We start from the raw sequence: 25,310 nt of genomic DNA on the forward strand, positions 1-25,310 counted from the left end.
ATTAAGGATAACTTCCCTATGCCTTCCTCCTCGTGCTTCCCAATGTTCTCAGAGTTGCATTCAACCATGTATTTTTATTTATTTTTAGAGAGAGAAAGAGAGAGGACACAAGCATGAGCGACGGGAAGGGCAGAGAGAGAGGGAGAACAAGTGGACTCTGCTGAGTGCAGAGCCAAGGCGAGGCCAACGTCTTGACCCAAGATCAAGACCAGAGCCCGAGGCCAGAGTAGGACACTTAACCGACTGAGCCACCCAGGCGCCCCCATGTATTTTTTTTACAATAAAAATTTTAAAAACCTTTTTTAAAAAAGGAAAATTGTGTTAAAACATTGAGCACTATTCACAAAGCTCCTATTTTCCAAAACATTTGGGCTGTCTTACATTATTACACCTCTGGACCACATGCAAGTTCAAAAAAGTTCCAGAAAGGGATATGAATAAAAATAACTCGACAGGAGAGGCTCTACTACGCGCTTAGACCTCTACAGCAAAACCCCAGGTCTCCTATTTCTCCGGCGTTCCCCGGAGCCCCGCCTCCATCCCGCCCCTTATATGACGTAACCTAGACTCCGCCCCTCTCTAGCGCGCCTGTCTGAGAGCCCGCCTCTTCGCTCCAGCCGGCACAGGCACAAGCACGCTGGCACCCCACTGAGCCTCCACCAGATCCGCGCGTCCATCCCAGCACCGCCCAGTGTGCGGGCGCGTGCCTTCCCGCTCCGCCCCCTGACATCTGCCCCGCCCCCCAGGTGCACGCACGTTCGGTTCCGCCCAAGTTCGTCCGCGTGCAAGCCGGTCCGCACCCAAAAGCCACGCCCCTGGTGCCCTCCCACCTCGCCCCTGACGCCCGCCAGGCACGCACCCTGGTCCCGTGCCCCGCCCCCTGGGCGCGCGCACGCTGCCCCCGAAAGCCCCACCCCCAGGCAGGCGCCCGTCCCCCCAAGGCGCCACGTGCTCGCCGGAGGGCGGTGCAGGGGCCGAGCCGGGAAGATGTTCTTGCTGCCCCTTCCGGCTGCCGGGCGAGTCGTCGTCCGACGTCTGGGCGTGAAGCGTTTCTGGGCACGGGGTCTCGCCGCCGCAGACATGACGAAGGTGAGAGGCGGTCACGGGAGTCCCGCTCCGGGCGACCGGAGCTTCGGGGCGGGTCGAGAACCCGGCTCAGAAGTGCCCTGTCTTTGCCGAGCTGGGCTTTGGCAGGGGCAGGTGGCTTTGGGCTGCCCATCCCCCGGGCTGTTTGCCGAGCGTGTCCATTCTTCCATCTTTTGCTTGGGGGAGTGCTAGGTCCCGTACTCCGGCCGAGAGAGAGTGATAGCTGTGGCGACCGTGTCGTGAGCTCGCACTCTGTGTCATGTCCCGAGTCCTTGTTTTGTTTAGTCCGCGCTGTGCCCCTGGAAAGGACATTGCCGGTGGTGTTGCCACCGTAGCTAGGACGGAGCCCGCGTTTGGTGAGGTGCAAAGTCGTCTAAGGTCCCGGAGGCGGCCCATCTCGGGCTCCACTCCCCCCCACCCCCCGCTCCCCGCAATACCCCTAAGTGGAAGGCCAGGACAACAGGTCCTCCGGGACTAAACTAATTGCCGGAAAGAGTTTCTAGAGGAAAAATAGTTTCTCTCTAGGGAAAAGGGCTTTGCACAGGGACCCATATCTTTGTGAAATTAAAAGGAGAGCGTCTTGGAGGAGAAAAGCCTTTTCCATCTAATTGAGCTCAAAAAAATTATGAAGGTCACTATTGGGATGTGGAGGGTCTGGAAAGGGGAATGGTTCAGGGAAAGGAGCACAAGCTTGGGAGTCATGCTTAAGGACCAGAAAAAAATGGCCCTGGCAAGGAGTATTCTAGATAGGGATTGTGTCTGTATCCAGCTGTATCGCAGGTGGCCAAGGGACCAGATACCTTGTCCTGTGTTCTCTCCAGTACTGTGCAACATCGTTCCCAGGTGACAGGTGGGGCCTGTGTCCTCAGTTCCCCACTTGGTTCCACCGAATTCCGGGCAGTGGGCAGTCTTAGGAAAATTAGAATCTGGAAAAGTTACACCAAGGAAGTGTATTTTTTTGATGAGGAAGAGAAAGGACGCTGTTTGCTCCAAGTACCAGTGAGATTTTTGTGGAAAAGATGTAGGATTGTCAGAGAAGGTAATCAGGATTCTTGCTCAGTTCTATTGCACATGCACTAGTAGGTCAGACCAGGTTTCTGTCTCCTGGTCTGTGGGAAGAATAGTATGTGTTCTTTCCACCTCACAGAGTTGCCCTAAGGCAGAAAACATTTTAAAGTCAAAAATTGCCATGTAAAGACAAATAGTGATTCCCAGGTTGACTTCTTTCGGTTCTTTGAGGCGTGACAGGATAAGCTTCTAAGTGCTGGGCACAGGGCTCTGCTCTCTGTGAGGATGCCTCTGTGTGAAGATGCATCCTTCTTTCAGCCTAGGAACTGGCCAGAGTGCGGATTTGTATTGGCAACTGCAGCCATTGACTTTACTGTGGTAGCATCACAGCATACCTGAGATTTGCATTTGAAGATTGTAGGGAGGGGAAAACTTCCCTCTACTCTGCTGGGTTCTGTGGCTGGACCTGGGAATTAAATGGATGTATGACAGGTCAACAGGGAAAAGTGTACAAAATTTATTTGCTGTTTTTACATGTACATGGGAATCTTCAAAAGGAGAATGAAGAGACCTGCAAGCCTTGAGGCCTGACAGCTTATATACCTTTTTAAACAGAGAACGAGCAATTGTGGGGATGTGACAAGACAAAGGGAGTTGGGCTGGGGCAGGAAATTGGGTGACAGTGACTGGGAGGTATACTGCGGAAATTAATGGAAGGTAAGGGTTATTTTAGTAGGTTTGTTTGTGTGGATCCATTTTGGTGCTGACTCCCAGTCTCTGGGGATGAGAATGTTTTCTTCTTAGTACAGGGAGAGCACCTTTCTTACAGGAAATTTTTTGCCCTGCTTTTAGGTAGAAAGTGGGATATCAGCCCTTCCTGCACCTCCTGTTTCTCACGTGCTTTTAGCTCAAAATAATATGCCCCAGTGGCATATTTTGGGGTGGCATGTTCTGAATCCTTTTGAGGTCTAACTTGGTTAAAAACGGATTTGTTTTCTTAAACAAAACACCTTTCTGCCCTTCTTTATTTGGAAGCAAAGAAAACCCTTTATGCTGTGAAAGCCCTTTCTTGGGAGGGACCATGAAGACCCAGTACAGGTAGTACTTGGAGTCTTGCTTTGGCAGGAATTTGAAACATTTAGGCAGGATGTGAGTGTAGCTGACTGCCCAGCACCTGCTTCTTTTTTGGCTTTGGCCTTGAGGGGAACACAATTTACGTGGAATTATTTGCTTCTTCTGGAACGTGGGGAACTCTGAGTCCCCCAGGGGATCTATTCTAATTATACTCATTTTTTTTTTCCTGCTTGTTCTTTCTCAGGGTCTTGTTTTAGGAATCTATACCAAAGACAAAGAAGATGATGTGCCACAGTTTACGAGTGCAGGAGAGAATTTTGATAAATTGGTGTCCGGAAAGTTGAGAGAAATTTTGAACATGTAAGTATTCGCCTGTGGGTTCCAGTTTTTAAAATGCCCTGAAACCGAAAGAGAATTTTTTTCTTATTGTTTATTGTTAGTAGATAAAAATTAAGGGAAGTAAGTTGGCCAGTATCTTCTCAGTGGAAGTGAAAGTATTTGCCCCTGGAATGCACTTTGGTACTTTGCCTTTCAGTAGGGGTGAGTCTACAATTCTAGGAAGTAAGGCCACTTCAAATCAGAAACATATTGTGAGAGACTGACCTAGAAAGATCTGGAAAGTACCACATTTCCTCAGCCCACCCTCATCCTACCCGCCTGCCTTCCCACCAGCCTGTCTGCCTGCTCTAATGTTCCTTCATTTATGGGGGACAGCCTGTCCCTAGACTAGTTCAAAACAGTTTACGGGTGCAGCTCCTTTCTTGGTGTGCTTTGAGTTTCAAAGTCTCAAAGTGAATCACCTAAGGCTATAGTTAGACTACAGATTCTAATTCAGTAAATCTGGGTGGGGCCTGCTATTGGGAGCACTCAGATTAGCTACGATTTAGAGGAGGTACAGAAACATTGGAGTTTCAACTCCTGAGCTGCAGGCCACGTTTGGCAGAAAGAGAAGTGTCAATTTAAAGCCATTGCAAGGGGCGCCTGGGTGGCTCAGTTGGTTAAGCGACTGCCTTCAGCTCAGGTCATGATCCTGGAGTCCTGGGATCAAGTCCCACATCCGGCTCCCTACTCAGCAGGGAGTCTGCCTCTCCCTCTGACCCTCTTCCCTCTTGTGCTCTCTATTTCTCATTCTCTCTCTCAAATAAATAAATGAAATCTTTAAAAAAAAATAAAGCCACCGCAAGTACATATTATTCAGATTATAGATAACCTATTGGAATGTAGTCTAATAATTATAGTAATTGTCGAATACTGGGGTAATAGAATTTGCATCCCTTCTCAATTCCCAGTCCTTCACCAGTAGACTGCCTTCTCCAGGGCCGTGATTAATTCATTAATCCAAAATCCACTGTTTGAGTACAGTACAGCCTGGCCTTCCTGACAGATAACTATCAGCTGTGGCACCAGGGCATCCAGTCCTCTGACTAGAATTATTCTTTGCCACCTGCTTTGTTTGGAAATTGCCTAGTATCCCATCTGTACAAAGCACCCCCCATCCCAACAGCCACCAAGCTGAACGCTGCAGTCAGGTTGGCCATTACGAAAGATGGGAGTTTTGAGGCAGCCTTCATCCCCCTCTGTAGCTCAGCCCCCCTCCATAGCCACACATTACCCATCCAAGGCGTTGCTCTCTGTAGTTGTTTTCAAATAAGTTTGTACTAAATCCAGTGTGGAAGTTTGCTAAATGATTTTTGAGCTAGAATTAGAAGTGCTGCATCTGAAAAATCTGACCTGAGAGAATTCTGTATTTTGAGAAGAACATAAATGCAGCAAATTCACACAAGCAGCAGAGTGTTGTAATAACGCAAAAGATACATATATGTCACTTTCCAAAGGAGCAGAGACAACTAGTTTTTAAATATTTCCTCTTCTTTTAGATCTGGACCTCCTCTGAAGGCAGGCAAAACCCGAACCTTTTATGGTCTGCATGAGGTATGAGATGAAGATAAGCTTTATTTGGCAAAGCCTCAGTGGGCCCCTCCTGAGTGCCAAGTAGTGTGGCTGCACAGTCGTGCAGAAAATTTTGTATCTGATTGTGTGTATGCTTTTATCCCTGTGTTAAGCCACAGATATTACTTAAGGTTGTAAAGAGGCAATTAGCTGTTGAGAAGCACTGCATCGCAGTCTGTAGGCTTTCGTTGTTCAGTTTCCATAGTTGTGGCACAGGCTTATGTAGAATTATTTGCAAGATTATCCTCTCTACCTTTTAAACACACAAGTGATACAATATTACCGAGATACAGGGTAAAACAAAACAACTAAATTTCACGGGGAGTTTCCTGTGTGGAGGTGAAGGTAATTGTGTGGGAGCTCATGGACCCTTCCCCACTGAAACGGATGTTTTAAAGACATGACATGGTTGGTTGATCTTGTGTGTGTGCCGAACAGGACTTCCCCAGCGTGGTGGTGGTAGGCCTCGGCAGAAAGGCAGCTGGAGTCGATGACCAGGAAAACTGGCACGAAGGCAAAGAAAACATCAGAGCCGCTGTCGCAGGTGATTCCACTTTTGAAGTTTAAGGTTGATGGAGAGTCTCGAGGATGTACTCTTTAAGATTGTCTCTTTCCCCTCGCTTGGTCCTTGTAACCATCACCACCCCCCACCACGTTCACAGAGAAAACACTCATCTGAGCAAATGCTCGGTTTCCCTTAGACGGTATGCCTGGCCTTACGTGGATACAGAAGGTTAGCTTTTGAAATTTTAGTTTTGATATTTGCATAGCTTGTGTTTGCAGGTTTCATGACCATTAATTGTTCTCTCATGCAGTATTGACCCCAGGGCTCTTTGTTACCAGAAAGTTATGGTGGGTTTTTTTCCTTTTTGTAATACAAACCTGGTGTTGCCTGACTTTTAAATGATGTGGAATCCCCTTACTTGCAGTTAGAGGAAATGGATGCAAAGTGTGGGGTGCTTGGATGGTAGGTGTCTGTCCCCGTTTGCCACGTGCATGGTTTACAAGTTGAGGTAGATGCCACTGAGTCACTTTGGAGCTGAGCAGCAGAATGAGGCCTTTACCACAGAGACTGTGGTTAAAATGTTTTGAGAGACATTGCTGAAGCGGTGATAATTAGCTTGATTGATCTTTGGCCCTGTGGATATCGTCTCTGTTAAATCTACTTTCAGAGTTCATGTTGAGTAATTTGTTCATAACTTTTATTTGAGACTTTTTGCTGACCTGATCTTCATAAAATGCTGTGTTACTAATGGACTTTACTCAGTTCTTTGGATATAATTTCAGTGTCATCATTCCTCTGCCATTTTTAATCTGGCAAGCTCTTGTTGACTGGAAAGCTTTGTCAGGAAATTCTGGTGTTTCGGAAGTTGTACAATAATAGCCACTTCTGAGGCCCCACTCTACCAGGGGCTGGGCCAGCCCTTTTATCTGTGAGTCTGTCCTCCCACTGTCTGTCAGGTGTGGACACATCCTCACTTTGCAGAAGGAGGCTCAGAAAGGTCAAGTGTCAGCTGGGATTTGAATCCCAGACCTCTTGTTTTCTCAGCCCACAATCATGCCTCTGCCTTCCACTATTGGGTTGCCTCTGACTGACTCCCAGTTTTTCTGGTTTTTCTCTGTCCTTTTGAAGCGGGGTGCAGGCAGGTTCAAGACCTGGAAATCTCTTCCGTGGAGGTGGATCCCTGTGGAGATGCGCAGGCAGCTGCGGAAGGAGCAGTGCTCGGTCTCTATGAGTACGATGACCTAAAGCAGAAGAAGAAGGTTGTTGTGTCGGCGAAGCTCCATGGAAGGTGATGGAACAAAACCAAGATTAGGGTTGCATTTCCTGACGTTCAGATAGTCGGGCCTTTGGATGTGAGCTGCCTGCTTCTCAGTATGGGCATGCCACATGGCTTGTCTGGGACCTCCCCCATCACCTCAGCCATTTTACGAGTGTGGTGACTGTCCTCATGTTCTGCTACTGGCTTTTGCCAGGTTTGTATTTCAACCCATGGCTTCCTAGGCCCCTCCATGCTTGCTGGTTACTAGGAAGCCAAACCAAGTTGGCTCTCTGAAGAGCGGGGAATGAGGTGACAGACAGGTCCCAGCAAGTCTTGATACAAGTAATTTCCATTTAGCCAGTATCTGTTGGCACTGTGTCAAATGCCAGGATATACAGATAGAGGGCTTAGGGTCCTTGCCCTCATGGTCTAGTGGGGAGGGTCATTTTTCAGCAGACTTAGAGTACCTACTACATTACAACCCTATCTGTCCTGGGTTCTAGGAGATGACGCCTCTGCCATCAGGAATAGACAGAGGTGAGACCTTCAGGAGATGGCGCTGTGAGGACAGTGGGCATCTTGATACAGCCCGGGGGTGGGCAGCTGTGAGGGAGTGGTTTGGGATGAGAGCTCTGGGACCATTCAGCCTGGCTTTGAACCCTGACTCCCCCACTTGCTGGCTGGGCAACCTCAGCGAAGTGACCAAAATCTCTTGTTTCGCTTTCTTCATTTGTTCATTAGAGCTGTAATCCCAGTGTCATAGGGCTTTTATGGTGATCGAAAGGCACTGTCAAGTGCGTGGCACATGGCAAATCCCCCATCTCTGTGCCACCTGTATTAATTCCTGTTGTGCGTAAGAAGAGCTGAGATCGTGAAACACATGACCATATCTTTTCTTTTAAAGCTGGTCCTTGCCCTTTGGTGCACTTGTGTTCAGAGCCCTGACCTGGGCAAAAAGGAGGCAGAAAGGCCTTCACTTTCACATCAGGACTGTTGCAGTGTGCTTTTTCCACAGCAAGCCCCTGGGGCTGCATCATCCCTGCTGCAGTGAAGGAGGACACAGCGGGCCTTTGGAAAGATGGAAACCTCTTCCGTTGGTTTGTGTGTTAGAGTTAGGGCTTCAAGGACCCATCAGTTCACCCCTTTTTCATGCACATGAAATGTGAAATGCTTCTGTCCTCTTAACTCGGCTCAGCCAGGGCCCTATTTTCTAGCTCTTTGAACCTGCTGCCCTGGGTCAGAGCAGAGAATGATCCAGGTCCCGTGTGTCCATTTTGCACTTGGGGTCTTCCCCTTTTTGTTTTTATAGGGTAAGAGCCCTCCTAGCTGCAGCATAGTCAGTATCTTGAGAGGTTGTATGACAGTGACCTTGTGCTTTCTTCCACCAGCGGGGACCAGGAGGCCTGGCAGAGGGGCGTCCTCTTTGCTTCTGGGCAGAACTTGGCACGGCACTTGATGGAGACTCCAGCCAATGAGATGACACCAACCAAATTTGCCCAAATCATTGAGAAGAACCTCAGAGGTGCTAGTAGTAAAACAGAGGTCCACATCAGGTAATGCAGGGTCACGTCACCGACTCAGGGTGTTAAGGCAGGAGCCTTGGAGCTCCTAAGAGTCCAACGCCCTCAGTATCCAGAGGAGTCACTCAGGACTGGTAGCCACAGACAAGCTGGGATAAGGGCTCAATTAGGGGTTCTTTTCATGCCTTTGAGTGAGCACCCTGACTTCACACTACATCCTGCGTGTGTGTGTGTGTATGTATACGTGTGTATGTGTGTAACAGCTTTCTTGAAATACAGTTCACATAGCATACAATATAAATATGATGTAAAGTGGGCAGTTTATCGATTTTTACTCTCTTCACAGAGTTGTGCTACCATTACCTCCTTCAATTTTAGAACATTTTCATTACCCCAAAGCGAACTCTGTACCCATTAGCAGGCACTCTTCATTTCAGTCTTCTTGTCGATCCCCTCCCCCGCACTGCAATCATCAGTTGGTGGGCATTGTGTTGTTTCTACCTTTTGGATACCATGAGTAATGGGGCTGTGAGCGTTAGTGTACATGTTTTTGTGTAAACATATGTCTCTCATGTCTCTTGAGTGTGTACCTAGGAGTTGAATTGTTGGATCAAATGGTAACTCTGTTCCATTTGTTGAGGAATTTATATATCATGTTTCCTTTGTGTGAGCTCTATCTTTTCTCTTTTTAAAAAGTAAAGAGTGCAGTTTTCATACATTGGTATGAAATGAGAATCTGTGCCTTGTAGATTCCCAGATTCGGTACAGGAGCTGTTGTTCCCGGGCAGGCCTGAGTGGGCGTCGTCAGCAGCTGGGCTGTGGGACGTAAATGCCTGCCCTCTAGTTCCTTTATCCTCCTGCGATCTCCCCATAACCCCTAAAGCAAACCAGGTCGGAGCATTGGGGGATTTAGGATTAAAAAGAATCAACAGATATTTGCTTTACCTAAATCATTCTTTACTTCCAATGTTGTATGTTAAGGGAGCTTGCACTTAAAAGACTTCTTCAGTGCTTAATTTTGACTACAGTTCACATTTCTCAGGAAAATCCCTTTGGTCTAGACGGAGTGAATAAAAATGTGTAATCTATAGAGAACATAGGACTCAGAGCTTGATGACATTTTTGGAATGGCTGGCGTGTATTTAACCTGTGGTCAGCTTTAGTCTCTATAAAGGGGTCTTGGCAAAGGCTCTTCCCTGTTTTCTTTGAGGAGGCACCAGAGCTACTTTGTGTCAGCAAACAGTGGCTGTGTGGTTACACATCCCTGAGGGTGCTCCCTGTGTGTGCCTGCGAATTTGGCGCACAAAGGTCGAGCGGGGGGGGTCTTTGCCCTCAAAGAAGCGAGCAGCTTATAGGCAGGAATAGGCAGGGAAAAGGGGTACACAGAGGATCCTAGGCAAGGAGGCTTCTGGAAGAGCCGGAAAGGCGTGCCAAAGAGAATGGTGCCTGAGCAGAGTCTGGAAGATTGCCATTGCAGTTAGATGGAGAGAGAGTGGGGCGGGGCATTTCAGGTGCAGACTTGAGTGTGCGGTGGCCCCTGGGGAAACTACAAGGGCTTGTGAGCCAGCCAAGGAAAGGTTCAGGCAGCGATGAGGCGGGTCAGGCGGGCAGGGTTTAACCCATTAAACAGACAGCTGCGCCAAACCTGCTCTTGTGTAGATGGCTGTCAGAGAAATACAGGTGGGACTTCCAGAAGGCCAGGGCTTTCATGAAGCATCAAGTACTGAGTTTGTGGTTGAAAATACCCACGTTATACAGCCTTGCTGCTTTTGAAGTGGTGTTTTCATTGTCCTCCCTTCTGTTTTTATGTTCTTTCCCCTCTGAAGTCTGGTGGCCATCTCCCCATGGTGAAACCCGTTTAATGATCTTAACGAATGGATAGGCAAGTGTAGGAGGAGCACTTGGAGTTTTTACTGCTTTGCCTGTTGGAGTGTAGGATTTCTCTCCTGGCCTAGTTAACTGTGGCCAGAATTCAATACAAAGACCTTTGTACCCTCACCTGCCAGGGATAGTGATATGGTATCTCTTTTCTGGTTGGCATTACAGACTGTTCCCATTGGATCACCCCCGGTGATCCTGTGTTTAAGTATTTACTAGTTTTCCCACTTCAAGCAGACATCTCAGATTGCAGTTGAAACCGTGAGAAGTAGTGTGACAATGTTGAAAAGATCAAATTCCAGCAATTCTAAAACAACAAAGAACTGTGATACTTTAGTGCAGTCATTGGAGTGTAACTTCGTTGGAATTTTTGTTTTCTTTGTTTTTATTGGTTGTTTTTTTGGGTCATTTTTAGAAATACAAAAAATAAAGCACTGCACCCTGTAACTGCTTTTAAGCATCCTTTATGGTCTCAGAGCTTTGCTAACTTTATCTTATGTGAAAACTTTAGATACAGATCAGTAGATTAGGGGGAACAAATCAAGCAATAAGTACTTATTGACTCTGTCCTGTTACCTGACATTGTATTATGTATTATGGGTGAATTCCCTTAGTAATTTCTTTTTTTTTTTTTTTTTTTGGTGGGCAGCAAAGCAAAGTTTATTGAGCGATAGCAAAGTGACAGTACAAAGTTTCCAAAGAGGGAGGGGACCTGAAGGGGTTGTCCTCTCTTAGTAATTCTGTAGCTCATCTTTTGACAGATGTATCACTGACCTCATTTTATTTTTGTTTTTGTTTTTTTTAAGATTTTATTTATTTGAGAGAGAGAGAGGGAGAGAGATAGCGAGAGAGAGAGCACAAGCAGTGGGGAGAGGGAGAAGCAGGCTCCCCACTGAGCTGGGAGCCAGACGTGGGGGATCATGACCTGAGCCGAAGGCAGATGCTTAACCGACTGAGCCACCCAGGTGCCCCAACCTCATTTTATAGATGAGGAAACAGGCGTAGAATCAAGTGGCCCAAGAATATACAGAAAGCAAGTAGGATGTGATAATTGAGGCATTAACACGTGTATATGTTTTAAGAGTTTTACACATAAATATTTTCTAAGTTATTTTGAAACAGAGATAACCAAGTATATTGACTATTCTCCTTTTCTGCCCTGTAGACCCAAATCTTGGATTGAGGAACAGGAAATGGGATCATTCCTAAGTGTGGCCAAAGGATCTGACGAGCCTCCAGTCTTCTTGGAAATTCACTATAGAGGCAGCCCCAATGCAAGCGAAGCACCCCTGGTGTTCGTTGGGAAGGGGATTACTTTTGATAGGTACCTCTTTATGTCTCTGTGCTTTGTATTTGGTGAATGCTTTGTATGTACTTGTATTGTTTATGTGAAGTTTGCTTCACAAGCATGGTGTTTGGTCCAATCTTACACATTACTTTAAATGTATTAAGCTGTCATTTATAAAATGCTTACTGTGTGTTAGAGACTCTATTAGGCATCTTACATGTGTTATCCTTGATCTTATTCCTAGGAGTTAGGCACACCTTCTGCAGGTAAGGAAAGCATGGCTTGGAGAGGTGAAGTAATTTACTCAGAGCCCTATAACTCATACATAGGGTCAGAAGTCAAACTCAGGTCTGTCTTTAAAATGACTAAGATCTTTCCACCGTACACTTTTGATTTTCCTGTGTGGATATTAAAGCTCCCTCACGTGGATATTAAAGCTCCCTCATGTGGATAATGGGGATGGGGCTGTTTGGATCATGCCATTGCCCCTTCACTTGATTCCGATTGCTTTCTTTAGCTGACCAGCCTAGTTCCCATTAATCTTATTAAACCATAAGTATTCCTTAGAATTGGGAACTGTCTGGTTATGTCAAGCAAGGAGAAGCTGAGGTGGAGGAGGCGGTATAGGTCCATATTTCCCGTGGGAGGCATTGGCTGCTAATTAAGCATGAGGGTTAAAAAGCATTACTTGTCCAAAAACTAGGGTAGATAAAACACATGAGACTTTTGTTCTGTTTTTTTTTTTTTTTTTTTTTTTTAAGTACAGGACTTCTCAGGGCACAGAATGTAGCATTTTCTAGGCTTCCTTTGGGAGGGAATTTATTTCTCTTGGGACTCATGGTCCATGGAAACTACTTTGGAAAATGGTTGTACAGATCCATAAAATCTGGGTGTCTCCAGTACACATGGGCACCCATTCAGATGCTCTGTCTGAAACGTGAATGAGTGCAGCCCTCACAGGAATGGTTCCAGGTGCCATGAGACCCAGCCCGGGCAGCACTGGCTGCCAGTGGGGTCTTCCTGATGTTAGCCTCCTCTTGTCTTCCACCCAGAGGTCCACCTTCTCTGCTTCGAAGCATTGGTCTCCAAACAATCATTCTGGCCCATCACCAAAAGGTTCAAGCTTATATTATTCACAGTATGCATATTGATTTTTAAGTTACATCTGTATGCAGTCGTAGACATAAAACTTAAGTGTCTGTCGTAAAGCACGACAGCAAATAAAAATTAGAGAGTGAAAGTTAGGCTGTTTTTAATTGTCTTGCTAATTGTGATGATTTTATACTGTCTTGGGCTAATATCTTGATGCAGCATTAATGCTCAGTGTGAAGTTTATGGTTAATTTAAATCCATACTTGAATTTGTGCTATGAGAATATTTTAGCAAGGAAGCCTGACCTAGTCTTTGGGTTTAGAGAAAGCTTCTTCAAAGGAGTGACAGGTTTAGCTGAGAGGAATGGTAGGAGGAGTTAGTGCAGGAGGGAGGAGGGCAGGGAGGAGCTGCAAGGTGAGAAGGACGAGGGAAGGCCTGCAGACAGGAGAGCGGCTGAAGCAGAGCGAGGCAGGGAAGGAAGCACACCTCGGCCGGAGACGGCGGGGGGGGGGGGGGGGGGGGGGGGGGGGGGGGCAGAGCTGGGTGGTTCTGGGCCCGGTTGCCTTTTGGACTTTGCTCTAAGAGTAACGAAGTAACTGAAGGGTTTCTAGCCAGGAGAGTCTGTGTTTTCTTCTCTAAGTGTTACAGTTTTAGCATTTAAAGCTATAATCCATTTTGAATTTTGGTGCATGCTGTGGAAAGCATTGTTTTTTTTTCTTTCCATATGGATGTCTATTTGTTGCAAAGCTGGTTGTTTAAAAGACTATCCTTTTCCATTGAACTGCCGTGCACCGTTGTTAAATCAGTTGGCCATATTATTGTGGGGTCTAACTCTGTCCTTTTTGTCCTTCCCCCCAGGACCTTGCGACCAAGTGTCTAATGAGTACAGCTTTGTCTTGACATGTAGTAGTGAGTCCTCCAGCTTTGCTCTTCTTTTTCAAAATTACTTTAGCTGCATCCTTTGCATTTACATATCAGTTTTAGAATCTGCTTACGATTTTTTACATGCACACAGACACACACACAGTCTACCGGGATGTTTGTTGAGGAGGATATTTTTTATTTTGGTAAAAATGGTAGTTGTGTGAGGAATGAAATGAAGGGAGTAAGACTGGTACAGGGAGACCTGAATTTATAGGAGCCATGGCAGACACCCCAGTGACTTGATGGTGGCCTCACCAGGATGGATGCAGTAGAAAAGAAATGGGTGGATTTGAGAGAGATCTAAAAGGTGAGTGGCGATAACTGCTGCTCTTTGATTGGTGGTTACTTTGAACTGTAGTCCTATGCATGGAGAGTGAGAAAGATGTGAGTAGACAGAATGACCTCATGTACTGGTGTGTTCCCCGCCCCCCACCCCACCCCAAGGGGTTCTCTCTGGACTTGTTGAACCAAGAGTGTGCTTCTTTTCTTATTCTGAGCCAGTGGATCATCTTTAATTCTAGGTGTAATTGACAGCCATCTAATTATCAGGTGCTTCTCAGGCGAGTGAGAATTAGGACTTAATCTCTAAGGAAAGCAGACCTCTGTGCAGGGAATAGACTCCGGAGTCTCCAGGGCAGGTCAGCAGAGGATCTCAGTGAGAACTCACAGTCAGAGCCCCGGCCCCAAGCTCAGGCTGGGAAGCAAGTGGTTTCTGGACTGTTGTAGACTGGAAGCAGGAAAGTCACTAGGTAGTTATAGAAGAAGCCTATTCAGGGGAAGTAGTTTGGGTTTTTGCTAACTGAAATCCTTCTTAGCTCTCATGTTTGAGCGCTGTCTTTAAGGCTTTGAGTGAACTTTCGTTCTTTTTTTTAAAGAGGTTATTTGTGAGAGAGTGTTAGAGCCTGAACAGGGGGCGGGGAGTGGGAGAGGGAGAAGGAGGCTCCCCGTTGAGCAGGAAGCCTGATGTGGGGCTCGATCCCAGGACCCTGAGATCATGACCTGAGCCGAAGGCAGACGCTTAGCGGACTGAGCCACCCAGGCGCCCTGGGTGAGCATCTTTCTTGTGCCTCTTCCAGATTCAGTTTGTATTTTGCCATCAGGATGAATCACCCCTTAGGGGTGTCGGAGGGAATTGTTGTCTCCCTGTCCCGTGGCTTGAGAGAGATCCTGCCAGTCTTCTGAGCTTGCTGGCTTTCCTTCCTTAACAGTTTGTGACCCTCAGGTTCAGTAAGTTGATAAATTCATAAAATTTGCTGAAAAGACAAATCTATTTGGTTGTCAGGAGTTAATGAGCAAATACAGAGATGGGATTTGAGCAGCACAGATTGTGTGATATAGTAATGTTTCCACTGACCCCGCTTACATTTCATCCAAAAAGAAATAAAATGAGCTAAAACACCATTTATATTTTTATAAAGTTTGCAATATCATCTTTTAAAATGTTGAAATCATTCAGATTCTCAGTTCAGAAATATGAATTTTCTTTGCCAGGTAGATAGTGCCTCCGTTTATATATTCTTTCTTAAGAAAGTGATTTGGGTCCTCTTTGTTGCCGCTGATGGTGCACTCTCCTTTTCTCCCACAGTGGTGGCATCTCCATCAAACCCTCTGCAAATATGGACCTCATGAGGGGCGACATGGGAGGAGCTGCCACGATCTGTTCAGCCATCGTGTCTGCTGCCAAGCTGAACCTGCCCATTAACCTCGTAGGTGAGGGGGCAAAGGGGGGTGTCCTGGAGACTTCTGGAATCCAGTCAGACGACAGACCAGACAGCAGACATGGTTTCCTCCAACCTGAAAAGATCAAGAAATGGTTTTCATCAAGCAGAAGCTGTTTAGCTAAGTGTTGTCTTGTCTGAACTGATTGAGTTAAATGTGTTTTGCAGTCACGGGCCGTACTGGAATTGATTTTTTTGTACTTCTGCAAAAAGCATTTAGCAGTCAGGGGCACATAATGTCAAGTTTGTGATTTACTCCAGTGAAAAATGCTCAGTAGTCAAGATGGAAGGGCACTGCAGACACATTTAGTGATTGTCTCATAGGGGTTGTGGCTGATTACGTGGCAGCATATACAGAGAATGCTTGAGACAGAGGTGTTCAGTCCACAGCAGCTCTCTGTGGAGTCCAGATGCCACACCCAAGGCTGGGAGTTTGCCATGTTTGAGAGGAGTGTGGGGGTGGGGGAGGTTTCGGTTAATGACTTCCCCGGTGTCACATCCATTGCGGTACACCAAGGGAAGGTGTACTTGGACTCTGGGTCTGTCTCAGGCGCCCTCCCCCGTCCCCGCCGACATCCTAGCCGTGTTTTGTCGAACTTTCGAAAGTAAGTTGCAGACATGACATGTCACTCCCAAATGCTTCAGCATGTGTCTCTCTCCTAAAAACAAGGACATCCTGTGTAATGACCATACCATTGTCATTCACAGGGATTGATACAGTCACCTAATTCAGACTTCCCACTAGTCTACAAAAATGTTCATTTTGTATATAGACACACACACACACACACACACACACACACACACACACACACACACACACACACACACACACACACACACACACACACACACATTTACTTGTTTTTGTTTTTGAAACCTAAGAGCCAGTTAAGGATCCCACATTGCATGTGGTTGCCACGTCTAATATTTTTTAATCCAGAACCTTTTTCCTGCCCTTTTTTTTCCTTCATGACACTGGCAGTTTTGAAGCGTTCAGGCCTGTCTTGTGATGGTCCATAATTTGGACTTATTTGGTTGTTTCTTCATGATAGAATCGGGTTAGACTACTTGGTTGGAACACTACCTGAGTGATTGCACTTCCTGTGGCTGGCACACACGATGTCAGTTGGGTCCTTGGTGATTCTAAATTTGATCACTTGGTTAAGGTGGTGTCTGGCATACTTCTGATGGCCCACCAGTGGCCTTGGTCCTTTGGGTGGTGAGTGTGGACTCAGCACATTCCATGTTCCTTCATATGTGCTTTTCCAATAGGTTTGGCCCCTCTTTGTGAAAATATGCCCAGTGGTAAGGCCAACAAGCCTGGGGATGTCGTCAAAGCCAAGAATGGGAAGACCATACAGGTGTGTGAATGCCAAACGTAGCCCTGCCCATTCTGGTGATCCAAGAGGTGGAAGCTCCAGTGACCACATAAGCACACCTTGAACGGAAGCAGAGCATGGGCTCCATTTAGGGAAGGGCAGTGTCTTCATTGCAAGTAGCTTTTCATACAAAGTCAAAAGTATTTATGGAAATTTTAGAAGTATTTTCCCTATCTTACTGTTCCTCCTGTAAGCCATACACACACAAATTACCACAAATCTACAGCAAACCCTGCAGAGCATGGCAAAGCAGGAAAAGCCTGAGCTGTTTTCTAGAGATAGACATGTGCCATGATTAACTTCTTCCGTTTTGGACTTCAGGTGGGACACACCGTCCTGAGTCGTGGACTCTGCACTCCTGGGGATGTGGCTGGCAGGGTCCTCTGCTGGGGCACCTGTATGCATGCACACACCGCCCATAATGCCTGGCCGCTATTTAAAAGGAGGGACTCTTGATTTCAGCTCAGGTCTTGATCTCAGGGTCGTGAGTTTAAGCCCCACGTTGGGCTCCACGCTGGGGGTGGAGCCTCCTTTAAAAAAACTTTATAAAGTTGCTGAAGTTGCAAGAGTTCTCCTGTCTGGAGAGCCAGACTGCTACCTTGCTGTAATCTTCCGAAACTCTTTAGCTTCTTTGTTTTCAGAAATCTTGAAATTTTCCTTTTTCCTGTCAGATACTTATTGGTACAATGGGCCAGATACTTTCTATTTGTTTCTGCTTCCAAAGTCGTTAGCATTTGGTCATCAGCTCTGGTACAGGGATTATTAAATTATATTTGCTCTTCAGATTAAATACATTCCTATTCTAATTGAAGCATAAGTATGTTTGTGGTACTCTGACAGATGTCATACTAGCTTTTCTCACTTTTAAGTTGAACAGTGTTGTATCTTGTTTTGCTATTCTTGACTTGTGTTATCTTACCCTAACTTTTTTGACCCTTCTCTTTGCAGGTTGATAACACCGATGCTGAGGGGAGGCTCATATTGGCTGATGCACTTTGTTATGCGCACACCTTTAACCCAAAGGTCATCCTCAACGCCGCCACCCTAACAGGTCAACCAGCGTGCTTTTCCTGTCTTTGTTTGAAGAAAGCCATATTTGTTGACGTAGGGCGGTGTGCATGTTAACTTGAGGCATGAGTTTGCTGAAAGTTGGCTTGCTCCGCTTGCATTCAAATATGTTTCACCAGGGGAATTGTTCTGCAGCTGTAAACTGTTCTAAACATTAGGTTTCTTGTTTTAAAACATTCCAGGCTGTAACTCTAAAAAGAGAAATCACAAGCGGGTTATATCAGCCCATCCAGAGTCACTTCTGCACATGACACTAAGATGTTTTATGGTATGATTGCTGTTCGGTACAGATCTGAAAATATTAGCAACAGATCCCCAAATCAGGAGCTGTTTGTATTAGTCAACGTATCTGATGCTGGCTGAGTTTTCTGAACTTTTTGTACTTGGTGTTACAAAGTAACAAAAACATTGAGGGGGGTGGGAAGGTCGTCATTTAACAGTCATTTAACAGTCGGGGTGGGGTGAGGTGTGCGCCCGCGGCATGAGCTTCAAGCCAACTCACTGTCTCCTACTGGGCCACTTATAGTCCTTCAGCCTTGGGCAAGTTATCTGGCCCCCCTGGGACATCAGTACTTGGAAGGCGTGTGTTACCCTCACAGAGTGGTGGAGTTTGGGAGGGGTTTGTAGGAAGCCTTTTTAACTCAGCCCCTGCATGTGGCAGACATTGGCTGAAGGAAGGCTAGAAACCCACTGAGTCTGTGGAGTCACGAACTCATTCCCGGAGGGATCACAACAGGTATTGCTTTGCTGCAAGAAGCAGACATTAGTAGTCTTTGATCCAACAGTTCTCTTTCCAGGGATTCATTCTGTTTCTGTCTTTTGCCTCTTTTAAGATTAAAATTTAGATAGTTTTTTATCCTTTGGTTTTAATTCCTCCTCTGCTCATGTGAGCCTTTACTTTAGCAGAAATCAGTTCACGTTTTCCCCTTTATGTGGCTCTTAACAATAGTGCATAGATTTGCTAGGTGTTTGAGGGGCAGTGGTGAGGTGGGTGGTAATACACCCTTTCTGTAAATAAGGAATCATAGCCCCCTTCCCTTTTTTTTCCTAGTCTGAGGGTGGGAAAGTTAGCCCCAGATAACTAAGAGCAAGCTGATGGGTGAGCCTTCCACTGCCCACGTGTTGGCCTGGCTGAAGTTTCCCACACACTCACCGAGCCCCTTCTGAGTTCTAGTCGCTGTGATCAAAGGGAAGAATAAGAAACACTTTCCAGCCCCATGTTCACGGTGGGAGGAAGTACACAGTCTTTAGAGATGGAGGACCTGATTTTAAAACTTGTCCTGCATCTTAATAGCATGGGACTTTGGACAAGGCCAAAGAAACCTCATCTGTAAAAAGGGTATAATAGCATCTCACTGAGGGGGGTTTCTGTGCGGATGAAATGAGATGATCCAGGTTGATGTCCCTGGCCTGGCAGACACTAAACCAATGTTACTGTCCTTGAAAAGGCAGGCCTGTACCAGACTGTAGGAGCCGTGGCGTGTTCAGGGGATGGCCATTCAGTTGTGCTGCCTGTTCTCATTTTCCTCATGCACGGTTGTGATTTAGGATGGAACAAGAGTGGTGACTTCAGCACCTTCCTTGGAGTTTTGATGTTTCTATGAAACTGTGACAATTCGGGTACCTTGATCAGTTAGTACCTTTGGCTCCAAATGGGCCTCGGAAAAGAATACGGAAAGTAGGCCTCTGCTATTGGTAATTCTGAAATTGGTGATGGTAGCAGTCCTGTCTTCATATGTAGAAAATAGAGCATTTTCTAAAGAATGTAATGGAATCAGCTTTAGAGCCTTGATCTCAGTTGGGATCATATTAAATATTTACATCTGTCATTTCTTACTGCTTTAGTAGAGGTTATCACAGTCTTAACTTTTGAGGATCAGGCATCTTGCTGAGAACTGCTGCTTGAGCTGGGATCTGAAGGAGGAAGCATCACTGGGTGGAGGAGGGAAGGAAGATCATCCCAGTAGAGGGATGTGTGGGGGTAACGGCAAATGGAACTGGGAAGAGCACCGTGCAGCTGGGGTGGGCGCACGAGGCCAACATTCTGGGAGGCACCAGACCCCAGCTTGGCCTTGATGTGTTACTGGGGTTTGTCCTGAGGCAAGTGCAGCAGGAAGCTATGGGGACAATAAGATCATGTTTGTGCCGTGAAAGGGTCCGTGCTGGCCGTGTGCAGAATGCCTTGGAGAAGGACCCAAGGTGACGGGCAGGCCAGCTAGGCAGGTGAGCAGTGTGCTTGTTGACTCTTGTAGATGCCTGAGTTTGTGTATTATGGATGCATGTTAGGGTATCTGCAGATGGCTTCAAAATAATCTGTTGCGCAGGGGTTATAGATGAAACAGGTTTGCCCATGAGTTGGTAATTGTTGATGCTGGTTAACAGCTATCTGTGCATTTATTATACTATTCTCTTCATATGTATTTGGAAATTCCTAGAAGTTTATGTTGTTGTTGCTGTTTTTTAAGACAATTATTACCACAGTCCAGTTTGTGGATGACGATGGTAGCAGTAGTGGTAGGGAGAAGTGGATAGGCTTGAGAGAGAACTGGGAGGTAGAGAGTAACAAAACCTGAAGGAACAGATGACCAAACAGACCTGAGTTGCCCAAATGTCATGCAGAATCACAGAGTTTTACAAATGGGTCACTACTTTTTGTTTTAAATTGTCAACGGTTTGCCATCCCTTATGATTAACCAACTGTTAATTTCCTTGTGATGTTTTGGGGAAAATGTACAATCCAGAGCCCTCATGACACAGAGGAATGGATTTTTAAAGTGCTACTCCCTTCTCTGGAGAGTCCACGTAATCATGGCGTGTGTGTGTGTGTGTGTGTGTGTGGCCGGGGGGTTAACCAAGATTAACAAAATGAAATGATGGCTCTGAGCTGTATTTCTTAAGTCAGAGATGTGTGCAAATATTAACCCACAAACATGCAAGTATAGGGGATCCACTCATTGGGTGTCCTATAACCAATAATCCCAACTGCAAAGAAATGGATGTGGGAAGTTTTGTTTATTGTAAAAAAAAAAAAAAAAAAAGTCTACAAAACAGTGTATAGAATTGTATTTTCAAGTATCCATTTTCCTTGGGGGAGATGCTAAAAGCAGTCCATGAAAAGCCACCATGCAAAGCCACAGTTAAAGATTAAGGAGCAACCTGGACACACCTTGTATTACAGGGAGCAAGTACCACCTTGTGAAAATTAAAATTTCCCTCGTCTTCTGTGGTGTCTCCTCTGATGTTCCAGGAGTGTCCTAGTACTGAATGATGGTGGGGTTTGCTTTTCCCTTTGCATAAATACTGAGCTCCTGTGTGCCAGGCAGTGTGCTAGGCCCTAAGCACATACTTAGGAATCAAACATGATCCCTGCCCCAGAGCTTGCAGCCAGGGCCAGGGAAGTAACAAATGAAACTGCTGGGAGCTGGTACCAGAACCAGAGAAGGTGGCGCTAAGCTGCAGCATCCTAATGGAGGTAGGTGCTCAGGAATGTGTGCCCGCAAAGAATTTGGAAATCTGGATTTTAACTTGATTTTTAAAGATACATTAACGTAGGGGCGCCTCAGTGACTCATTCGGTTAAGCGTCTACCTTTGGCTCAGGTCATGATCCCAGGGTCCTGGGATCAAGTCCCGCATCGGGCTCCCTGCTCAGTGGGGAGCCTGCTTCTCCCTCTCCCTCTACCCCTCCCTCCTGCTTGTGCTCTGTCTCATGCTCGCTCTCTCTCTCAAATAAATAAAATCTTTAAAAAATACATATAAATGTAAAAAGAGAAGTCAACCAATGGATGCACCTTTGTTGGAGAAGGAAATGTAGATGAAACAAATATGTATGATACAATAATACTTTCTTCCGAAAAAAAGAAAAAGGGGCAGAGAATCTTAATAGCAGATACTTAGAGATGTGATTAAAAATATTGAGGACTTAGAGATGCCTAAATGTCCCATAGAAAGTAAATTATGAGACCTCTATCCAATGGACTTTTAAAATCATTAAAACTACTTTCTAACATTTGTTTCTAAAAGAGGAATAAATGTTTAAAGCATAAGAGGAAGAACACATACTTGGACATGAACAGTATGGTCTTAATTATGTTTTTTAAAAATTAGAAAAAACCTGGAAAGAAATATTAAAAACAGATAATGGTTAATGCTGAGGATGAGATTACTGGTGATACTTGGCATTGGTTCCTTTTTTACATTTTCCTTAATAATTGAAGTTGAATTCTAGTTGAGAAAGTAGGAAGATATTAAATATGTACAGTAAGGATTTTCAAAGCTGCTCTAGTTTTGAAAATGAAGCAGATATTAAAATCAAATTACAGGCTGAAGTCTTAGTTTGAGCAGCAGAGAAACCCATCATGCCTGGAGAGACCGAACGCTGACCTGAGGGCTTGTGTCTTGCAGGTGCCATGGACATAGCCTTGGGGTCCGGTGCCACTGGGGTCTTTACCAATTCATCCTGGCTGTGGAACAAACTATTTGAGGTAGGAATAATAGAGACTAAAATGATAGATGATTAAATTATTCTAGCTAGAATATCTTTTACTGTTTTATTACCCCTATGTTAAAGTGATTTTTATGTCATAGATTTGCCTTTGAATTGTGAAAATACAGTATACTCTATTCAGTGTGCTTTGGGTTCTCTATAAATGTTCCAAAATGATAGCTATGATACCACATTTCTCCTCTTCTCCTGTGGTCTCAGAATGATGTGAAAGTGACTCACAAACCACGGCCATCGCGCAGACTCCCTGAGGTAGAAAAGGTTATGAGAACAGCTTTGTCAAGGCAGGATGACCTTTAGTGAATGCTTGTTGTAAGTAGGGCTTGTCCTGATCCGTTCGTGGGCGGGGATGAGGACGTCCTCTGACTGCCGTGCCTCGTGCACAGCTGTTCACAGCCAGCCTGCCTCTTCCACACAACCGGCTCCTGTCACCCCTCCCCCCATGCCTTCACCCACCCAGCCTTACGTAGCCTGGCTGGAGGCAGCCTGCAAGTCCAGCCTCTTGGTGACAGCCCACTCCTTGCTGCTGTGATCATCTCTCTGGTTCCCTTCTTCACTGACTTCTGTTTCAGCCTCCTTTGCCAGTTTTTTCCTTCGTCTGCCCCTTTGGTGGATGTTCAGTCCTAGACCATTCTCCTCCTTTCCCCCCCATCTTCACATGGAAGCCCAGTGGCTTCAGCCAGCACCTCTCCGCTGCTTGCCCCCGTCTCTCTCCTGAGCTCCAGACCGCTCCCTCTGGTACCTCCCTCTTTCAACAAGTAATGAATAGGAGCCTACTATGTGCCAGTGGGGGACAAATCCAAAATGTCCTTGAATACATACTTGATGTTGGTTTACGGTCCTAAATTTACCCTTCCTCCCTAACCCTTCTGACATTCAGCTCAGTTGTCTCTGTGCAGGCTGGGCAGGCAGACTCTCCTCTGGCCTGTCATGCACTCAGTGTCCCTCTTTATTAAGCACCTACAGTGCTGTTTTGATTTTTTTCAGTTTAAGCTTTTTAAAAAAAAATCAAAGTTCTGTGTGCATAAACATTTAAATGCCAGTCAGCAGTCTACAGTAGTCTACAGTCTTGTTTTCCCCGAGGCAGCTACTTTTCAACCCTGGGGCTGATTCAGCTGCTGTTTACTCATGTCTCCAAATAACAGCTTCTGTTGCTGCTTCCTGACTTTTCACTTTTGGGGCTTCTTTCTGACCACAGTGTATTAAAACAGTCTGTGTATCTGTTTTTCCTACCAGCCTCAGGGCCTTCTGATGGCTCAGATGTTAAATTTCTTTATAGCCCCAACACCTGGTGGTGCTCTGTCAAGATTCAGTAAGTGATGAATGTGAATGAGTGTGTATATGATTATGTTAATGAATAAGATCACCTTGTCTTGGACTCTGGTCTTCAGTGGTGCAGTTTCAGGCATGTATTCCTTAGCACACTGAGGTGACAAGCATCACAAAGGCTGTTTCCCCATAATCAGTCCCATAGTCAATGTACTGCTGGATACCAGCATATTGTAAATTGAGATCCATAAGAATTGATGATTTTAGCAAATGCCCTACAAATTTGTGGGATGTTTTATAACATTCCTGATTTCTTTTATAATTCTTAAGTAAACCTTTTCATTAACTGAAATGATTCTGGACCTGGTTGAGTAGTTTCCTGTTTTAGAGTAACGGGTCAGAACAGTTCTCTTTCTTTCCATCATTGAATACATCAGTGTCTTACTTCATGCAGTCTTCCAACTATTGTACCTGTTTCTTCTTTAGGCCAGCATTGAAACGGGGGATCGTGTCTGGAGGATGCCTCTCTTTGAACATTATACAAAACAAGTTTTAGATTGCCAACTTGCTGATGTTAATAATATTGGAAAATATAGGTATGTAAAAGGAGCTATAAAAGTACATTTTTACAGTCATTGGTTACCAAAATGACTTTAAATTTTATGCCCTTTCACAGAAGTGTAGCCAATTTCCTTTTGATACAGTGCTCATAAGTACTAATTTCGAACATCTTTAATTTTCAAGGTATTTTACATCTGGTGCTCAAAATTTTGCTTGTTTTCACAGCTGAGTCATTTTAAAAATATCGTAAGGGAAAGAGATGAAAAACAGGTGAATTCATTACCATGGGGAAGAGGAATCTAGAATTTATCCTTTATTGCTTAAAGCTATGTCTGAAAATAAATATTCCAAAAGTGGTTTTTGGGTTACGTTTTAATGTCATAAACTTGACTTTTGCTCTCTGGTCATAGAAGCTACTTAGCAAGAATAGAGGATCTTAATGAAATGTTCATTGCACATTTACATGGGGTTAAAAAATGATTTTTGTCTTTCTCTTCAGGTCTGCAGGAGCATGTACAGCTGCAGCGTTCCTGAAAGAATTTGTGACTCATCCTAAGTGGGCACATTTAGATATAGCAGGTGTGATGACCAACAAAGATGAGGTTCCATATCTGCGGAAGGGCATGACTGGGAGGCCCACAAGGACCCTGATAGAGTTCTTGATTCAGTTCAGTCAAAACAATGCTTAGTTCAGATCCTCTAAAATTCTTTCATTCTGTCTTAAATGGGCAGTTGAACCTCAAAATATTTTTGAATGAATGGATGAAAATATTTCAAAGGAAACAAAGGGTGGTATTTAAAAATGTAGAACAAAAGAAAATTTGATTGCCTTGAGTTGTTCATTTTATGTAGAGATTTATAAAGGTAAAGCTAATCTCTTGCTTGGCAAAGATTTTTAAGATATTCTATAAATGATCAAATGTTTAAAAACTACCTAGTTAATTTTCAGAGTATATGTTTTTAATTGAGGAGCAGAGTTGTCTTTTAGAGTTGTGATGCGAGGAATAAATTAAAGGTTACTATGCAATTGGCAGAAATAATAAACCAACTTTTTGTGCTTTCTGGTGTGGCTCTGGTATTCTCTATTACTGTACACTTAGTAACAGCATAACTTGTCTCTTTTGGCTGTGTTAACGTGAACTAAGTAAGACGGTACAGTATTTTCTCAATGTTAATCACTTTAGGGCACTCAGTGATGAGTTTATCAGTTGTTGAGGTAGGTGCTAT

General features: G+C 45.1%; 1 protein-coding gene across 1 annotated transcript; it reads left to right on the plus strand.

Moving 5' to 3' along the window:
• The first annotated feature begins 935 nt into the window (after positions 1-935).
• On the plus strand, positions 936-25,146 carry LAP3 (leucine aminopeptidase 3). Its single transcript, XM_027598812.1, has 13 exons — positions 936-1,089; positions 3,413-3,528; positions 5,046-5,100; positions 5,557-5,662; positions 6,752-6,911; positions 8,270-8,434; positions 11,445-11,603; positions 15,169-15,293; positions 16,577-16,665; positions 17,632-17,734; positions 22,154-22,233; positions 24,009-24,118; positions 24,583-25,146. The coding sequence occupies exons 1-13, from the start codon at positions 988-990 to the stop codon at positions 24,770-24,772; spliced, it is 1,560 nt and encodes a 519-aa protein (XP_027454613.1). The 5' UTR covers positions 936-987; the 3' UTR covers positions 24,773-25,146.
• The last annotated feature ends 164 nt before the right edge of the window (positions 25,147-25,310 follow it).

The sequence above is a fragment of the Zalophus californianus genome, chromosome 2, assembly GCF_009762305.2.
Source record: "Zalophus californianus isolate mZalCal1 chromosome 2, mZalCal1.pri.v2, whole genome shotgun sequence".
NCBI classification, from domain to species: domain Eukaryota; kingdom Metazoa; phylum Chordata; class Mammalia; order Carnivora; family Otariidae; genus Zalophus; species Zalophus californianus.

Excerpts from the sequence above, each read along its gene's own strand:
- LAP3 (XM_027598812.1), top strand. The coding sequence starts at position 988 with ATGTTCTTGCTGCCCCTTCCGGCTGCCGGGCGAGTCGTCGTCCGACGT. Across the intron at positions 5,101-5,556 it reads CCTTTTATGGTCTGCATGAG|GACTTCCCCAGCGTGGTGGT; the intron begins GTATGAGATGAA and ends TGTGCCGAACAG. Across the intron at positions 8,435-11,444 it reads AAAACAGAGGTCCACATCAG|ACCCAAATCTTGGATTGAGG; the intron begins GTAATGCAGGGT and ends TCTGCCCTGTAG.